This window comes from Mesoplodon densirostris, chromosome 18 (assembly GCF_025265405.1).
Source record: "Mesoplodon densirostris isolate mMesDen1 chromosome 18, mMesDen1 primary haplotype, whole genome shotgun sequence".
NCBI classification, from domain to species: Eukaryota; Metazoa; Chordata; class Mammalia; order Artiodactyla; family Ziphiidae; genus Mesoplodon; species Mesoplodon densirostris.
In genome coordinates this window covers 43,797,852-43,813,308 of record NC_082678.1, presented here as the reverse complement: position 1 = coordinate 43,813,308, position 15,457 = coordinate 43,797,852, and the positions used below count along the sequence as shown (strand labels likewise).

General features: G+C 48.3%; 1 protein-coding gene across 1 annotated transcript; it reads right to left on the bottom strand.

Annotated features, from left to right (window-relative positions):
• Positions 1-681: 681 nt before the first annotated feature.
• Positions 682-15,023, bottom strand: FXR2 (FMR1 autosomal homolog 2). Its single transcript, XM_060082396.1, has 17 exons — positions 14,588-15,023; positions 8,083-8,135; positions 7,639-7,732; positions 7,164-7,235; positions 6,901-7,049; positions 6,553-6,646; positions 5,960-6,076; positions 4,429-4,599; positions 4,147-4,225; positions 3,675-3,784; positions 3,352-3,438; positions 2,826-3,048; positions 2,429-2,626; positions 2,136-2,336; positions 1,946-2,041; positions 1,700-1,800; positions 682-1,382 (listed from the first exon to the last, which is right to left on the bottom strand). Exons 1-17 carry the CDS (start codon positions 14,666-14,668, stop codon positions 1,287-1,289), a joined length of 2,022 nt encoding a protein of 673 aa, XP_059938379.1. The 5' UTR covers positions 14,669-15,023; the 3' UTR covers positions 682-1,286.
• Between the last annotated feature and the right edge of the window lie 434 nt (positions 15,024-15,457).

Below are 15,457 nucleotides of genomic sequence, written 5' to 3'. Positions count from 1 at the left end.
CAGGCCATTTTTGTTTCCTGAGGTGCTTGGGCGGTGATTCAACCCCTTTCCAGGTGAGAAAATTTAAACCCTCCCCACTATAGCCCTCAAACCTAGGTTTCTCCACTGCATGTTTTATTTCTAATCCTCAGAGTTGGGAGGCAGGGAGCAAGGAAGCCCAGGACGACCCCTAAGGCTGAGAGGTCAGTGATGTGGATGCTGGAGAAAAAGCCTGGATCCAGGGCAGAGAACCAGCAAGACCGAGGGCTGGACACCTAGGTCCCAGAGGCTGTCTTGAGGGAACCCTGCTCCCCACTCTGCCCAAGGCCCAGCCCAAGCCCCAGGCCTCAGGTAATAGGATTAAGCAGCCTGCCTTGGCTCTCAGCTCTTAGCAGGAACAGCTCCAGCTTTGCGCAGCCCTACCTAGCCCACTGTGACTCAGGGTACGGGAGTGGCCCAGCTCCCTCTACCAGCAAACCTGGGGGAAGGGAGAGGCAGCAAGGCACAAGCCACTCTCCTCTGGACCAGGAGGGTACCTGGGCCTGGAGAATTTAGGAATGTCAGAAATTCCCAGAAGTAGACCATCTTTGGAATGCCAGAGAAGCTACGTGTGGAGATACAGGAAACAAGGGTCAAGGCAGGTCAGTCCTACAACAAACAGATGGACCAAACTGGGCATAAGGAAGGTGCAGGAACCAGAGGGCCATTTGGATTTTTTTATTCTCTTTTTAAATACTGTACAGTGAAAAATAAATACGCCTTCTCATCCACCAGACAAGGTTGGTCCCCCCTCCCCTGGGGGACCTTGTCACCCCCCTTCATACACACCCCTGGTTCTACTCCAAAACCTTCCCCATGCCTCCCACCCACTTATACCCTTACTATCCCCGTCTTCCACAGTGATGAGGCCCCAGAAATGGGGGGTACAGGACGGGAGGAGGGATAGCAGGGGAGCCCCCCTGAACTGTCCAATCTGGGTGGGTCAAGGAGCACCCCGCACCAACAGGCGGAGAATGGGGGTGTTCAGAGAGAGATTGGGGCATTAGAGGATAAAGGCACATCCAGTCTGATGGGGAAGGAGAGAGGCTCCCCTCACCCTGGGGGTAGGGTGGACAAGAGGGAGGGGGGTATGACCCTGTTACACACCCCTCCACTAGCTCCTGGAGGCTGGGGGGGGACCCAAGCTGCTGTGCCACCCCCCGCCCCCCTAGATAAGAGCAGCTCCAGCGCAGGTCAGTTGGGCCTGAGAGGGCCATGGTGTTGGGCAGCAAGCGAGATGGAGAAGGGAGGGGTGCGGGCTGGAGGGTTTATGAAACCCCATTCACCAAACTACCCAACTCCAGGGGGGCAGAGAGCTCCCCATTCTCTGAGGGGCCCTTAGGAAGCTTGCTGACAGAGTCACCCTGAGGGGGGAGTGGGAAAGAAAATGGAGAGGAAGGAAAGAAAAAGGTCAGTAGAAATTCAGGTAATGCCATTCCCTACCATCTAAATGCTCCAGGCATCTCCAGGGTGGTCCCCTGTAGTCACTTTTACTGGGATCCAGAAAATATGAACCAAATTCTCTTCTATTCAAATTTTTCACTATTCTAAATGCGGTCTAAACTCCATCAGACATGCCTTCTCTGCAATTTAATGAGAGATTTCTTTGGGAGTTTTCTTGTGCCCCCTACCCCAGAACAACAAAAAAGGAGGTGGGGTAAACTATATCTGGCTTGCCTACCTTCTGTCCTGAAAGAGAATCCTCTGAAGGTTTAGTGCGTTCCAGGGGTGGCCGCTGGCGGCTCTGAGACTTTGCTCGGGAGATATAGTCAGCCACAGTCACTGGGGAAGGCAGAGGACCAAAAGTTTCAGAAGGAACCCAGGTACCCAGCCCCTAGACACCCACTGAACCCCAACCCCTAGCTTTCACAGGATAGGAGGCATCCTGTTCTCTGAGGAAGTCTGCTTATATCCTGTGTGACCTGACCTGGCTGACGGTCTCCACTGATCGACCCATCAGTCCGGTTACCACGGTTACGGCGGCGGCGGCTCCGGTTACGACGCTGGGGTCTTGACTCATCTTCTGTGGGGCAGGGGAAAATGAGAGTTGTGCATCAATCTCCCATCCCTCAATTCTCGCCCAGTTCTGATTTTTCAGATCCAGGTATACCCCTTACCCAGGCCATTCTCTGTCATGCTGGGCCCGTCAGATTCCAGGCCTCCATCCATGACAGTCCTGTCTTCATCAGTGCGACGGCGGCGGGAGCGGCGGCGCCTGGCACTTGCTGGGGGGGGTTCCCCAGGCTCTGAATCAACTGGGGGCTCTGGTTCGGATGTGTCCAGTAGGCTGTAGGGATTACTGTCTGGGTCCTTCAGCACTGGTTAGAGGAAAAAGAGGAGTTGGAAGTGAGGTGTCCATCATCTTTCCTTTTGGCCCACATTCGTGAACCTAGCTGTCTGCTTCCGGTACCTGAGCTAATTGATGAAGAGTTGTATCTTGAGGTGGGCCGGGGGGCAGGTGGGGGTCCCCTACCCCGGCCCCCAGTCGGCCGCCTCCGACTTTCTTCCCCCCGGGTCGGGGGATCCCGGTCACCAGGCCCAGCTCGGTTGGGCTCTTCCCTCTTCTCTGACTCGGTCTCAGAAGCTGTGGATAGGTCTGAGATGGGGCCTGAAGAACACAGTAGGGTTCAAACAGGGTCACTCACCCTACCCCAAGATCCATCCCAGCCCCCAGGCTGGAAGACTCTCCCTCTCACTCCTAAGTCCCCCAGCCAACCACTTCTTCATCTTCTCCATCACCCTTTCCTCAAACTTCCACCCAGACTTCTGCCTCCCACACACCACACCACTGCTCGCCTCCCTCTCACCACAGGCAGGACCGCCTGGCCTCCGGCCCCGGCCCCGGCCCCCATAGCTGCCCCCATAGGTTCGTGTGGTGTGGAGGGAGGAGGAGGAGCTCTCATCGGTGGTGTAGCCGGCCTTGTCACTGCCACCGCTGCCCCGCCCACTCCCAGGAGGGCGAAAGCCCAGCCCAATCTGCCGAAGCTGTTCATCAATTTGCAACCTCTCCAAGCGAAGCTGCTCCACCTCCTGGTTGGGGAGAAGATGGAGAAAAACAAGGAAGGAGGAATAAGTGTAAGATCAATGAACAGTCTCTTTTTCCTGCTTCTCTGCCCTAACTGTCCCTATGGATCTGAACTCTCAGAAATGGAAGAAGGCTTAAAACAGGGAAAATTCTGGTTTCCAACTCCACAGCCCCAATTTTCCACCTAATGGTTTCTATTCTACTCAGAGACACAAACTGGGAACCACCACTTTTAACTTTATCCACCAGTATCCTTAGTCCCCTTGTACACGTGGATCTCTCCCCTCCCAGGCTTCTGGCTTGGATACCTGCAGGTAGGAGAGGTGATATTCCAGCAGAGCCTGAGCATTGCTGATATTCTCTCGGGTGCCAACAAATATGAAGGGAACCATTCCCTGGAGAGCAGAGGAAAGGACAGATGGATTAGAAAGAGACTCAAATGAAGTATTAAGTCCACCCTGTCTCCTACAGAAGCCCACCCAAATGGGATCTTTCTGGGCTCTACATCTACCAGGAAAACCCAAAGTTCCCATGCCCCAACCCCCAGAAATCCCATCTCTCAAGGGAATGGCATGGAGAATAATCCCATCTACTTCTGGCAACCAATCTCTAGGTGTCAGCTGCCCCATACCTCCTCCCTGGGGTTCTTCTTGTCATTATCACCTTCTACTCGAACCCTCACCACACCAGATTTATCCACAATCTCCTGGATCACTTTCCCGTTCTTTCCAATCACTTTGCCTAAATGGGTAAAGGAGGAATTAGGCCTTTTTTTTTTTTTCCCAAAGAAAAGAAGAAAAAAAAAAAAAAAAGGAAAGAAAGAAGAGTAAAAACAGACAAGATAAACAGTCTTCCAGCTGCTATATAAAGATTCTGTTTAATGATTCTCTTGCTTCTAAGCTTCTGGTGTGTTTTCACAGGACAAAATATCACAATCCTTAGAAATCTGTTCCCCCATTTTTGTCACTCCTACTGCAGACTGTTTGCTCTGTCCTTGTGAAACTGTAAGTTCACAGGGAGGTGCCAAGCCAGAATCACTTTAGAGCATCTCACATCTGGTCCCCAACTGTATTCTCTTATACACATACACATCCCCAACTCACCAACCAGGTTCCTGGGCACTTGCACGGAGTCCTCAGAAAACTCAAGGTAGCTCCGGGCCTGTCGGCACGCCTCGGGAGTCTAAGAGAAGAGGAGTGGGGAGTCATTAATAAAACAGAACACCTGGATCTCAAACAGTGATCTTCCTGCCACTCTCTGTCTTTGGGAAAATGTGCTGCCACCGAAGTCAGGGAGGGAGGTCAACACGACAGGTTTCCTTTCTATTTCACACTCTCTTCTCTCTATCCCCTAAGGGACCTAGACAACAGGTATCTTTTGCTGACCTCCCCATAGATGCGGAAAGTGCAGGTCTCTTCACCCAATTCGATGGCAGTCACCCCAGGTACTTTTCGGGCCTGCTGGATGTTGGCACCATGAGTCCCAATTGCTAGTCCCATCAGGTCCTCCCGCACTGTGAACTCCTCTTGGAAAGCTGCCGCCAGCTGCTTACTTGTCTGAAAAAAAAAAAAAAAAAAAGGCACTGGACCACTGGACTATAGGAATCATGGAGAAATCTCAGAACACCTGTCCCAGATACCTGATGCTTTGCATAACTTAAATGAGAAAAGACTGTATGAAAGAAAGCCAGAACTACCTGGGAGTCCACTGACCACCAGGACCTGTGAAGAATTCAGGAACTTTTCATTCCTCTCCTACCTTCCCAATACCAATGGCTTGGTGGGGAGGGGAGGTAATGATGGCGGAATCTGGGCTGAGATCCATCAAAGATCTGGATTTGGCTCTAACACTATCTGGTTCTGTGATCCCAAACAAAACATACTCTCTGGGCCTCTGTTCTGTCATCTGCTAAATGATTACACCTGACCTACCCTATTCCCAGACTAACAAGAGGATTAAATAAAGTTGGTATGAAAGAAAGGACTTTTCACAAGGTAAATGCAAGTGTAAGGAACTATTTACCTTAACCAAACCAATATCAACTCCCAAAATAAAACATGAAAAGTTGAACAGAAAGCAACAGGTTGAGAAAAGCATAAAAAGAGGTTATGGTACACCGTGCTACCACTTCATTTCTCAACCAGTCCTTGGAGGGATACCTGAGTACAAGGGCAGGAAAAGGGAAAGGTTCTGGCAGTGCCCTGAGTAGCATCCCTGGAGAAGTAAAGATTACCATGGTCCAGAATTTGCACAGGCTCCCGAAAAGATCAGTTCACTTGATAAAAAGGAAACAGATGTTCAAATACACACATACACGTGCGTACAAGCACATGTATATATACCATCCTCATTTAGGATGGTATAATTCCTAAGGGAATCTGACCATCATAAGATGTCAGAACACAAAAAGACCTTGTCGAAACACTCACATTCAACTACCTCATTGTCACAGCTAAAGAAGAAGAAGCTCATTGAAATCAAATTATTTGACAAAGCAAGACTTAGGACAGATTCCAAGTCCAGTGGTCTTTCCAGTGTACAAATGGTTCCCAAACATATCCCACAAAGCAGTCTGGTTCTCAGAGGTAATTTGGGGGCAGCCAGTGGAGGTAAGAGCCACGCCCTCTTGCACTTTTAGACAGACCTGTTCTGATTGATCTGTTTTATGCATTGTGCTTTCAAGTAAAATTTCACGTGATCAAAGGGTCCCATAGCTTAAAAAAAAAAAAGAAAAAAAGCTTGTACTAAAACATGATGGAGCTCTTCCATCTGGAGGAGTCTGAGGTAAAATAGCAGACCCAGGTTTAATGGCCCAGAAAGACCGTAATGTCTGTTCACAAGAGCATGGGTGGAGGATGGGGTGGGAGGGGAGAAGGACAATACCAATCAGCAGTATAAAGTGAAGCCAAAACTTACCTCGAGGTGCTTGGTAGCTTCTTCATTGCGGGACATGAGTAGCAGTTTGGTGCGCAGGCTTCGGAAATGCATATCACCCAGCAGGGATGCTCGCTTCACAGGGGCTTCTGTGGTTGACTGCAAAGAAACCAATGGAAAAGTCATTAAAACTGACTGACTACATTTTAGAGGAGATCCAGGAACTGGGAATCAGGATGCCTGAGTCTCTGGAAAAGGGTGGGAGTTAAGAAACAAAGTTGAGGAACAGGAAAAATCATTGTCAGTCTCACAAGGGCCTACTAACTGGGTGCTTAAGGGAAGTGATTTTAAGTAGCAAGTGCAGGTGAGAATCATACTGTCTGTTTTTGAGAGTCCAAATATGCAAGGAAGGGTACCCAGCCCAGACTGAAATATGATGGTCAGGTTGAAAAAAAAAATTAAGGTCATACATGAGAAAGACTAAGGAAAGGTAAGGCTAACCTGGGTCCACAGAGGTCAGGAGCAATAAAGTCCTCTCTGACAAATAAATATAAGCACATTTTAGCTCTTCTCTTCTTGCAAAGGAGTTAAAAGGGGAAAAGGGCTTAGGTGAAATTCAGGCAGAATAAACTCACCAGAATGAAGAGCTCACTATCTGTGATGTTGAGAAAGATGCAGTTTGCTCCCAATGCTTTCTTGAACTCTTTATGGACGTTTTCATTGGAGCAGCTGCAGAGAAAGAGAACAGTGCTCAGGGGGCAGAGTGTAGAGTACAGTTGAAGGGGAGAGAGAGAGGGACTGAGAAGAATAAGGACTGCAGTAAAAGAACAGGGATGAGGAAACAGAGGAACTGGGAGCAAAAGGGACTCTAGAGGGCCTAGGGAACACAGAACACTGAAACTGGGAGCGGGGCCTGGAACAAACAAGGGCAGAGATGAGGACCATAAAGAGGGCCCCCGACTCCCGACATCCCAAACACTCACGCCTCTCTCAGATCCTCAGGCACAGCCATGGTAACCTTGAAGAAGCTGCCTTTGGTTGCAAGGGGATTGGGATTAACTGGCCGAAGCCGTTCCAGGGTGACAATCTCATTGTAAGTGGCATCACAGGCAGCATATTCAATGACATAGAACTGGCAGAAGGAAAGAAAGGAGAAGCTGTGGATGACCTGAGTTTCTATCTCCCACCTTTCTCTAACTAAAATATGTGTTTCAGCAGTTCTCCAAAGGCCTTGACAATCACTCACATCTCCCTTCATCATCCGCACCCGGGCCAGCCACCAGCCACAAGGTTCTTGCTCATTGGCTCGAGAATAAACCTGAAGAGAAGTTGAAAATAAAAGAGATACTGAGGACCATCCAAAAACATCAAGAATGGAATGAGCATTAAGACACTTGGGAGGCATCCTAAATTAAGATAAAGGAATCTAGAGGAAGGAGCTGCTAATTAAAATCAGAGTACACTGGATTTTAGATGCTGTTATCATTAAATCGAAGAAAAGTGAATCCCCTGAAAACAGGAAGCTCCCTGAGAGCTTGACTGATCACAGCAATGATGGACAGAAAACTGCTGCATTTCACTCTTCCACAGGCTGCCTAGCTAGATGGAGGAAGGAGCGTGAACCAACCAGTGAGGAGCCTAGGGTACTGGTATCAGGGTAAGGGAGATACAGAATCCTGGGAAAAGGGACATTTAGAAAAGGTGGACTCCAAGGCCCTTACCTCCACTTCATCCCCTTCTGTGATCTCCTTATTATAGTCAGCTGGAGGTGGTAGCCGGACATCCCCAAAAGGAATTTGTCTCTCACTCTGCCAGCTGCAAGGGAAAACAGTGATATGAAAGCTATTCAGGCTGGTGTGGTTGCCCGTTTCTTCAGCAAGAGGTTACTTCCTCCACTGGGCATTTTCTACCTTCCCTGGTGATTAGAAGCTAAACTCCAGGCCCTGCTCCATAGTGGTGCTTTCCATCTCTTGCTAGAATCTAAATATGGAGTCAAATGACCCCCACTCTCACCATTTCCTCTCCTGGGATCCATATAAGTTGCCCACCCAAACCCTTGGCTCTCCCCCACCTATTATATATGCCACATGGGACTCAGCCGCCCCCTCTTCTCCACTCTCCTGCTAGGACCTAGTATGCTGGATTCTCTATTCCCAAGGTCTTACTTGTTTTCAAAGAAGATGGTGACAGAGTCTTCATGGACATCCTTCACAAAGCCCTAGAATGGATTTTAGAACAAAGTAAAAAAAAAAAAAAAGACAATCAACCACCACCTCAGCCATCAAGGGAACAGACAGTTTTAGAGGGCCTTAAACTAGTTTTTTTGTTTGCTTTGCTTTTTTTTTTTTTTTGCCCACCCCTTGTGGCTTGCGGGATCTCAGTTCCCCAACCAAGGACTGAACCCGGGGCCACAGCAGTGAAAGCCAAGAGGCCTAACCACTGGGCCACCAAGAAACTCTTTTTTTTTTTTTCTTTTTTTAAACTAGAGTTTTAGATGGGGACACAAGCAATCTAAAAACAGGGCTAGAGGGCCTCCCTGGTGGCGCAAGTGGTTGAGAGTCCGCCTGCCGATGCAGGGGATACGGGTTCGTGCCCCGGTCTGGGAGGATCCCATATGCCGCGGAGCGGCTGGGCCCGTGAGCCATGGCCGCTGAGCCTGCGCGTCCGGAGCCTGCGCGTCCGGAGCCTGTGCTCCGCAACGGGGGAGGCCACAACAGTGAGAGGCCCGCATACCGCAAAAAAAAATAAAAAATAAAAAAATAAAAAAATAAAAACAGGGCTAGAAAAAGCTGTATTGGTGAAGGAATACGAATGTTGAGGCAGCAAGAAAGGAAACAACACTGGCAGGGAAAGAAATGTTGCAAAATCCAGAAATAAGATGAGACAGAAATTAAGTAGAAGGGAGAAACATCACCTGCGTCAGAACAGCTGGGAAACTAGTGGTCTCCTACGGCTCCCACAGAGGCCTCCCTATCTGTCTGCCTCATGCAGTGCTGAGCAGCTTGCCAGAGTTCAATTAAAATACCAACAACATTCAGCAAAGCTAAGAATATCCCATGAGACAGTGTGAGGTTGTCCTGGAACACCTAGAGGACATCAGGATCTGCCAAGAGAGAAAGGGTCTAGCTCCTACACAGCAAGAGGCCTGAGCGAACTTGGTGCCTTGATGCCTGGGTCATAAGAAAATAATCAGAACACTGGAGAAATTCGAAACAAACACAATTTACAGAAGGAAAAACTAGGATTTAAAAGATGTAAGGGGGCTTCCCTGGTGGCGCAGTAGTTGAGAGTCCGCCTGCCGATGCAGGGGACACGGGTTCGTGCCCTGGTCCGGGAACATCCCACATGCCGCGGAAAGGCTGGGCCCGTGAGCCATGGCTGCTGAGCCTGCGCATCCGGAGCCTGTGCTCCGCAACGGGAGAGGCCGCAACAGTGAGAGGCCCGCGTACCGCAAAAATAAATAAATAAAATAAAAGATGTGAGGGAATTCCCTGATGGCCCAGTGGTTAGGGCTTTCACTGCCGTGGGCCAGGGTTCAACCCCTGGTCAGGAACTACGACCCTGCAATCCTGCAAGCTGAACGGTGTGGCCCAATAAATAAATAAAAGATGTGAGATTTCTAAATGCTAGACTAGGACACTGCTAAGAATTTGAAAAGAGTAATAAAATTTGTAGAAGACCCCAAACTTGAGATGAAGACAAGGGAGAGGAACAGGGATGACTGAATAGCTGGAATCACTGGTCTACCTCCTATTTTCTGTCTTTTTTTGGCCAAGGCAGTGAAAGCTCTGAGCCCTAACCACTGGACAGCCAGGGAATTCCCCACCTCCTATTTTCTATGTCTTTCCTGAGGAAGCCAAAGCTATGCGTTCAATCCTGTGCTCCCAATTTTCCTACCTTCTCTCCTGTTTTTCACATACTCAAAATTAGGGATTGCTAATTTTGATAAAGTCCAATTCTTCAACTTGTTCTGTAGCTGAGCTTTTGGTTTTATATCTAAGAAATCTTTACCTAATGTCCTTGTCTAGAGTTTTATAGTTTTTATTTTACATTTAGGTCAATGATCCATTTTGAGTTAAATTCTGTATATGGTGCCAGATACAATCAAACTTCACTTTTTTTTTTTTTTTTTTTTTTTGCCGTACGCGGGCCTCTCACTGCTGTGGCCTCTCCCGTTGCGGAGCACAGGCTCCGGACGCGCGGGCTCAGCGGCCATGGCTCACGGGCCCAGCCGCTCCGCGGCATGTGGGATCTTCCCGGACCGGGGCACGAACCCGTGTCCCCTGCATCGGCAGGCGGACTCTCAACCACTGCGCCACCAGGGAAGCCCCAAACTTCATTTTTAACCTATGAATGTGCAGTTCTTTGAGCACAATGTGTTGAAAGACTATCCTTTCTCTACTGAATTGCCTTTTCGCTTCTGTCAAAAATCAGAAAATGCAAACTAATGCATAATGACAAAAGGCATTGGTGGTTGGTGGAAGACTTTTGGGATTGATAGAAATTGTGGCGATGGTTTGTTTTATATATATGTCAAAACTTAACAAATTGTATGCTTTAAATAGGTGTACTTCATTGTATGTCAATTATGCCTCATTAGATTTTTTTTTTTTAATTAGGGGTTTCCAAAAGCTAATATATGAAGAACTATTCCTGAGCTTTGCAGGTAGGAACAAAATACGAGCTTAGGAGAGAAAACACCAAAAATGTACACCTGTGTCACTCCCACCTCAGAAAACTGATCAATCATAAACACTTAATACACTGTTTTTTCCTTAAATCTAAACCTAAAATTTCTCTCTTGATACCAGCCATCTTTCTCTTCTTTCGGGAAAGGATCTTGTTATGGAGTCTTACTACTCAGAGCCTTACTTCTGCTCAAGGCGTTAGTCCTCCTGGTACTGCCTAGCCTCTGACTTACCCATGCTTTAGCCTTCTCTGCCACTCCCTTCTTCAGTAATATTTTTTCCACTCTTCATTCAGCTCCATCAATACCCGTTCCTACTCTTCTCCACTCACATCTTCTATTTGCCCAAATCCCTCTCTTCCCTTTTGGGTTCTTCCCTTAGCTCTTTTCTTGTTTTCTTTTTCTTCTTTTTTCCTTAGCTCCTTTTTAAGTGTCCTCCTCTTTTCTTCCTTTATAAGAATTTCTCTAAACATTTCATCTAGCCTCTTCAGCTGACTTTATCCAATTATTTATCCAAAATGTCTACCTCTAAGCTTTAGAAACAGTTTATCAAGAGAGAGTTAGCTATTTTCAAAACACTTCAGGGATGAGATAAAACATAGTGGAAGAGAATCACTTGCCTGCCTCTTTTGTGAAGAGTTCCCCACTCCTAGATACACTCATTCACAAAGGATATGTCTAAAGCTCTAATCCAATTCTCCTCCAACATGTCAGGGTTGGCCCTCAGGCAGAGGTAGCAACATTATCCTGTTTTTTCCAGCTACCATGATCCCAAGGCAGAAATGCAAAGCTCAGAATGGAGTTTTCCCTCACATAACTCAGCAGTTCAACTGAACGTCACTCATTCTTATACTTCTAGGGTCTTTTTCCTTCAAAGATTCTCCAAAACAAGCTTTCTCCTCAACTTCATATTCCAAGTCAGTCTCTGCTCCTTAATTCCACCCACATTACCCCAGTTTTTTTTCCTCCAAAAATACCAGTGGTATAAAGTGAGCTCCTAGCTCTGCTCAGTCCATGCTCATTGAGAAGATAAGCAGAGGAGGGCAAGAGCAGTTGAGTGAATCTCTAGAAGGCTACCTAGATCCAAAGGATAACTCAATTCAATTCAATGGCCAGGGCATATGGAGCTTTGGCTTATAGAGCCTAGGACTGGACAGAGGAAGTGAGAGCCCTAGGTTCCTAAGTACTTCACTTCCCTCAAATTATAAGATACAAAATTAGGTCCCACCTTCAACCTATCTTCTAGTCCTGGGTTCTCAAAATAAAGGAGGGAGTACTAGAAGAAAATCAGGAAGGGTCTGGATAAAAATCACGTGTTGAAGGTGAGGATGCCATATTCCTTAACAAAGGAATTGGAATTGGGATATCCAGGTAAGGTCTGGAAAGTTGGATGACTGTGCCCTGGAAGGTGAACAGATATTTCATTTGGGAGAGCACCGCTTAAAGAACAAAACACATTAAGTTCTGACAGAAAAGGAAGAGTTGATGGGATAGCTAAAAGATAACTTAGATCCCAGATCTGACATTTGCAGTTCTATCCTGGAAGAAGATCAACAACACTAGGACCCAATTCTGAGAGCGATGAAAGGAACCTTCCCAAATTTATAGTTCTAGAAGCAATGTAAACACTCCTTGAACCACACTGAAGTTTGCTGAGTCATGAATATTAAATCAGCAGCAAGGACAGATTGGGTAAGTATCTATATGGCACTAAACGTTGAAGAAAGATTAGTCTGAATTTAAGGATTTACTGTTGTTTTCAACTGAGGCATGGGGCAGAAAATGCTAAAGTGGCCAGGACACAAAATCCACATTACCTGGCTTTCAGCTCAAGTCCAAACTCTATTCTCTGATTCAAAGCATCCTAGCCCCAATTCCCTCAATCAAGTCTATCACTGCCATAGCCCACAGAAGAAAGATCCAGAGACACATTTTCTGTTGGACACTTATATGTGGAAAGGGAAACATGTCCCTTCCGAGCAGTCTCACACAGTTAATTTGAACTGGATACCAATCTTTCCCAGCTGTGTCTGACTCCCATGCTTCCTAGAACAAAAGCAAACATCATATCTTGATCTCAGGCTCAGTTTAAGAATCACTTTTCTTAGGGATGGGAAGGACCCAGATGAAGGACAAGATACTGTGGGAAATGAGGCTAAAATCTTATGAGGAAGGGTATTTCAAAAAAGGTAATGCAAGTTTGGGGGAAAAGGATATAAGAGACAAATGCACTCTATCAGTATCAGAAAGGAATTAAGAGACTTTGCCAAAGAAAACAGAAATGCTATGGAGGCAGGCTAGAAGAAAAAGTCCCATGAGTTAGGAAAGTATGCAGAAAAAAATGACAGAAGGGATCAGCTGGGAGCTTCCTTCTTCCATCTTAGCTGGGTAATGGAATAGGTAGTTTCTGGGGATTACACAGAAATATTAGGAAAAAAAGCTAAAGACTTATATTGAGAGGTTAAGTTAAGATACATGTGGGTACTCACAGGCACTGAAGAATATAAAGAAATCTGGTGAGGGAAGTAAGGCAGAAATGAATAGGCACTTAGAATGGGTCAAAAATGACTACACTGAACTTATCAATCGAAGTTGGGGCAGAAACCTACTCCAAGGGCAAATATGAGACCCTTTCCAGTTATAGCAAGATATGACTTCACAGGGAAGGAGTTCGAGAAAGTCATTTCCAAGGACATGAAGGTGGAGAGGTCTATTATGGGAGGAAAGGCTTGAGGGGAAGTGAAGGAAAGGGGGTTCTTCTCCTCACAAGTAATGTTATGATAAGATAACTCTGCTCTTGCTCCTCAGGGTAAAATGAGAGAAGACAGGAATCAGGAAAGTCTCTGAGACAATTCCAGGCATAAAGTCCAAAGAGGTTCAAAATAACAACAGTCACATAAAGAAAAATTCCTGAGAGGCAAGAGGGGTCTCCCTCTGGCTTAATCTAAATGGGAAAAAAATGTCCTAAAAAATAAGATTTAGAACAGATTTAAAAGGTGGTAATAAAAGGAGTTCTAAAAAACCCAATCCTGGGCAACGAGGGAGCTGAAGTAAACAAGGATCTTTTAAAGATAGTCTCCTTCTCCTTTAAAAAAAGGCTAGTGGATTCCCAAACTGGGCGAGTTGGCCAAAAAGTCTTCTAGAAGTGGAAATCCTTAAGAAGAAGATAAACAGAGGGAATCCTTGTGAGATCCCCTTTTAGAGATCAGGGATATGAAGCTTACACTCCTCAAGATGAAGAAACTGTATGAATGCTCTAAATGTATGAGGTCAAAGTGAGATGACAAATACAAAACCATCCCTGGGTAGAACAGTAAACCAGCTAGTCTTGGAATAAAGGGGTGGGGCGAGAGACTTGAGAAAAGATGCCACCTTATGGCTATGAGGCAACTAGACTGGTACAGCCCAGAGTTCCTGAGGTCAAAGCTACTAAATGTCATAAACAGATTCTGACCGTTTCTCCTTGGGGTGGGAACAGAAATATAAGATGAAAGTGGGGTGAGTCTTCCAGAGCCAGTAAGCAGAGGCCTCTCCGAGGAAGATGAAAAGATCTAATATGGGACGGCCTTCCCAAGGGGGTAATAGGGGAGAATAAAGAGAATTCTCCATGTGCTTGGACTGTGGGGAAGACGTGATTCAGATCCAAGGTAGGTCTTCTATTAGAGACAGGAAAAATCAACGAGACGCTGGGTAAATGGGGTCTCTTCTGGGGGGTTGGGGGGGAGCTGAACCAAGTACAATAATGCCCTGATGCTCAATCCCTGAGATGCAGGTAAAAGCAGGTGTAATAGAGGGGCCAAAAATAAGAGGAAGGGGTTAACTTATAGAGGTCTCCCCCCCAGGAGGGCCGCGGGTGGGAGCGTGGGTCTAAGGTTCTAAGGGTCAGGGCTTAGCTCCAGGATGTCGATCCCACCCCACTCTTCCCTGCTCTGGCTGGAGGGAGGGGGCTGAAGACCGCGTCCCCGGCCGGCGCGCCGCCTCACCTTGTAGAAGGCCCCGTTGGAGCCGCGCACCTCGACCGGCAGTCCCGGCTCCACATCCCCCCCAGAGGCCAGGCCGCCCATGGCGCCGCCACCGCCTCCGACTCCCCCGGCGGCGGCTGCAGCAGCGCTCTGAGTACGGGCCGGGCCAGGTCCCCGGCGTCTCCCGGGAGGAGGAGCCGGAGGGGGAGCCGCGGGGGGCGGGAGCCGGGCCGGCCCCACGGCGGCCCTGCCACAGCCAACGAGCAGGGGGCCGGGGCCGGGCCGCTCCCCGTCCGCCGCCGCCGCCTTGGTCTCCGCCACCGTGAGAGAAACGGCCGCCGCCGCCGCTGCCTTCGTCACCTCAGCTTCCGCCCGCCGCTGCCCCCGCTGCTGCCTCAGTCCCGGGACCCGCTGCTGCCGCTGCCGCTCCACGGCCTCCACCTCCCCCTGCCGCCGCCGCCTACTGCGCAGGCGCACCGGGCACCCGCCCGCCGCGCGCGGGCCCCGAGGGCCAAGGCGCAGGCGTCAAGGCTGGCGACCCAGCTCGCGCCGGCCAGCGCATCAGGGTTTCCACACTCCTCTTCACTCTCTCACGCCCCCTCCTGGTCTCTTACTTGCGCTTGCGCAGAACCAGACTGGTTCTTTTCCTCGCCACCCCATCTCTCCACGGCCCCTGTCTCTTCCTTTTCCCACCCCACAACACTGAGAGCTAACCAATCATGGGGAGGGAGGGACGGAGCTCGCTCAATCGGATTGGACTTCTGATGCTCCTAGTCAGACCACACCCACTTCACCACGGTGCGCTCCACCAGGCTTGTACAAGTTAGGGATGGGCATGCGCCTGAATGATTGCTTGGTCACTTTCCCCACCTTTGTCTTTCTTGGTGCGCA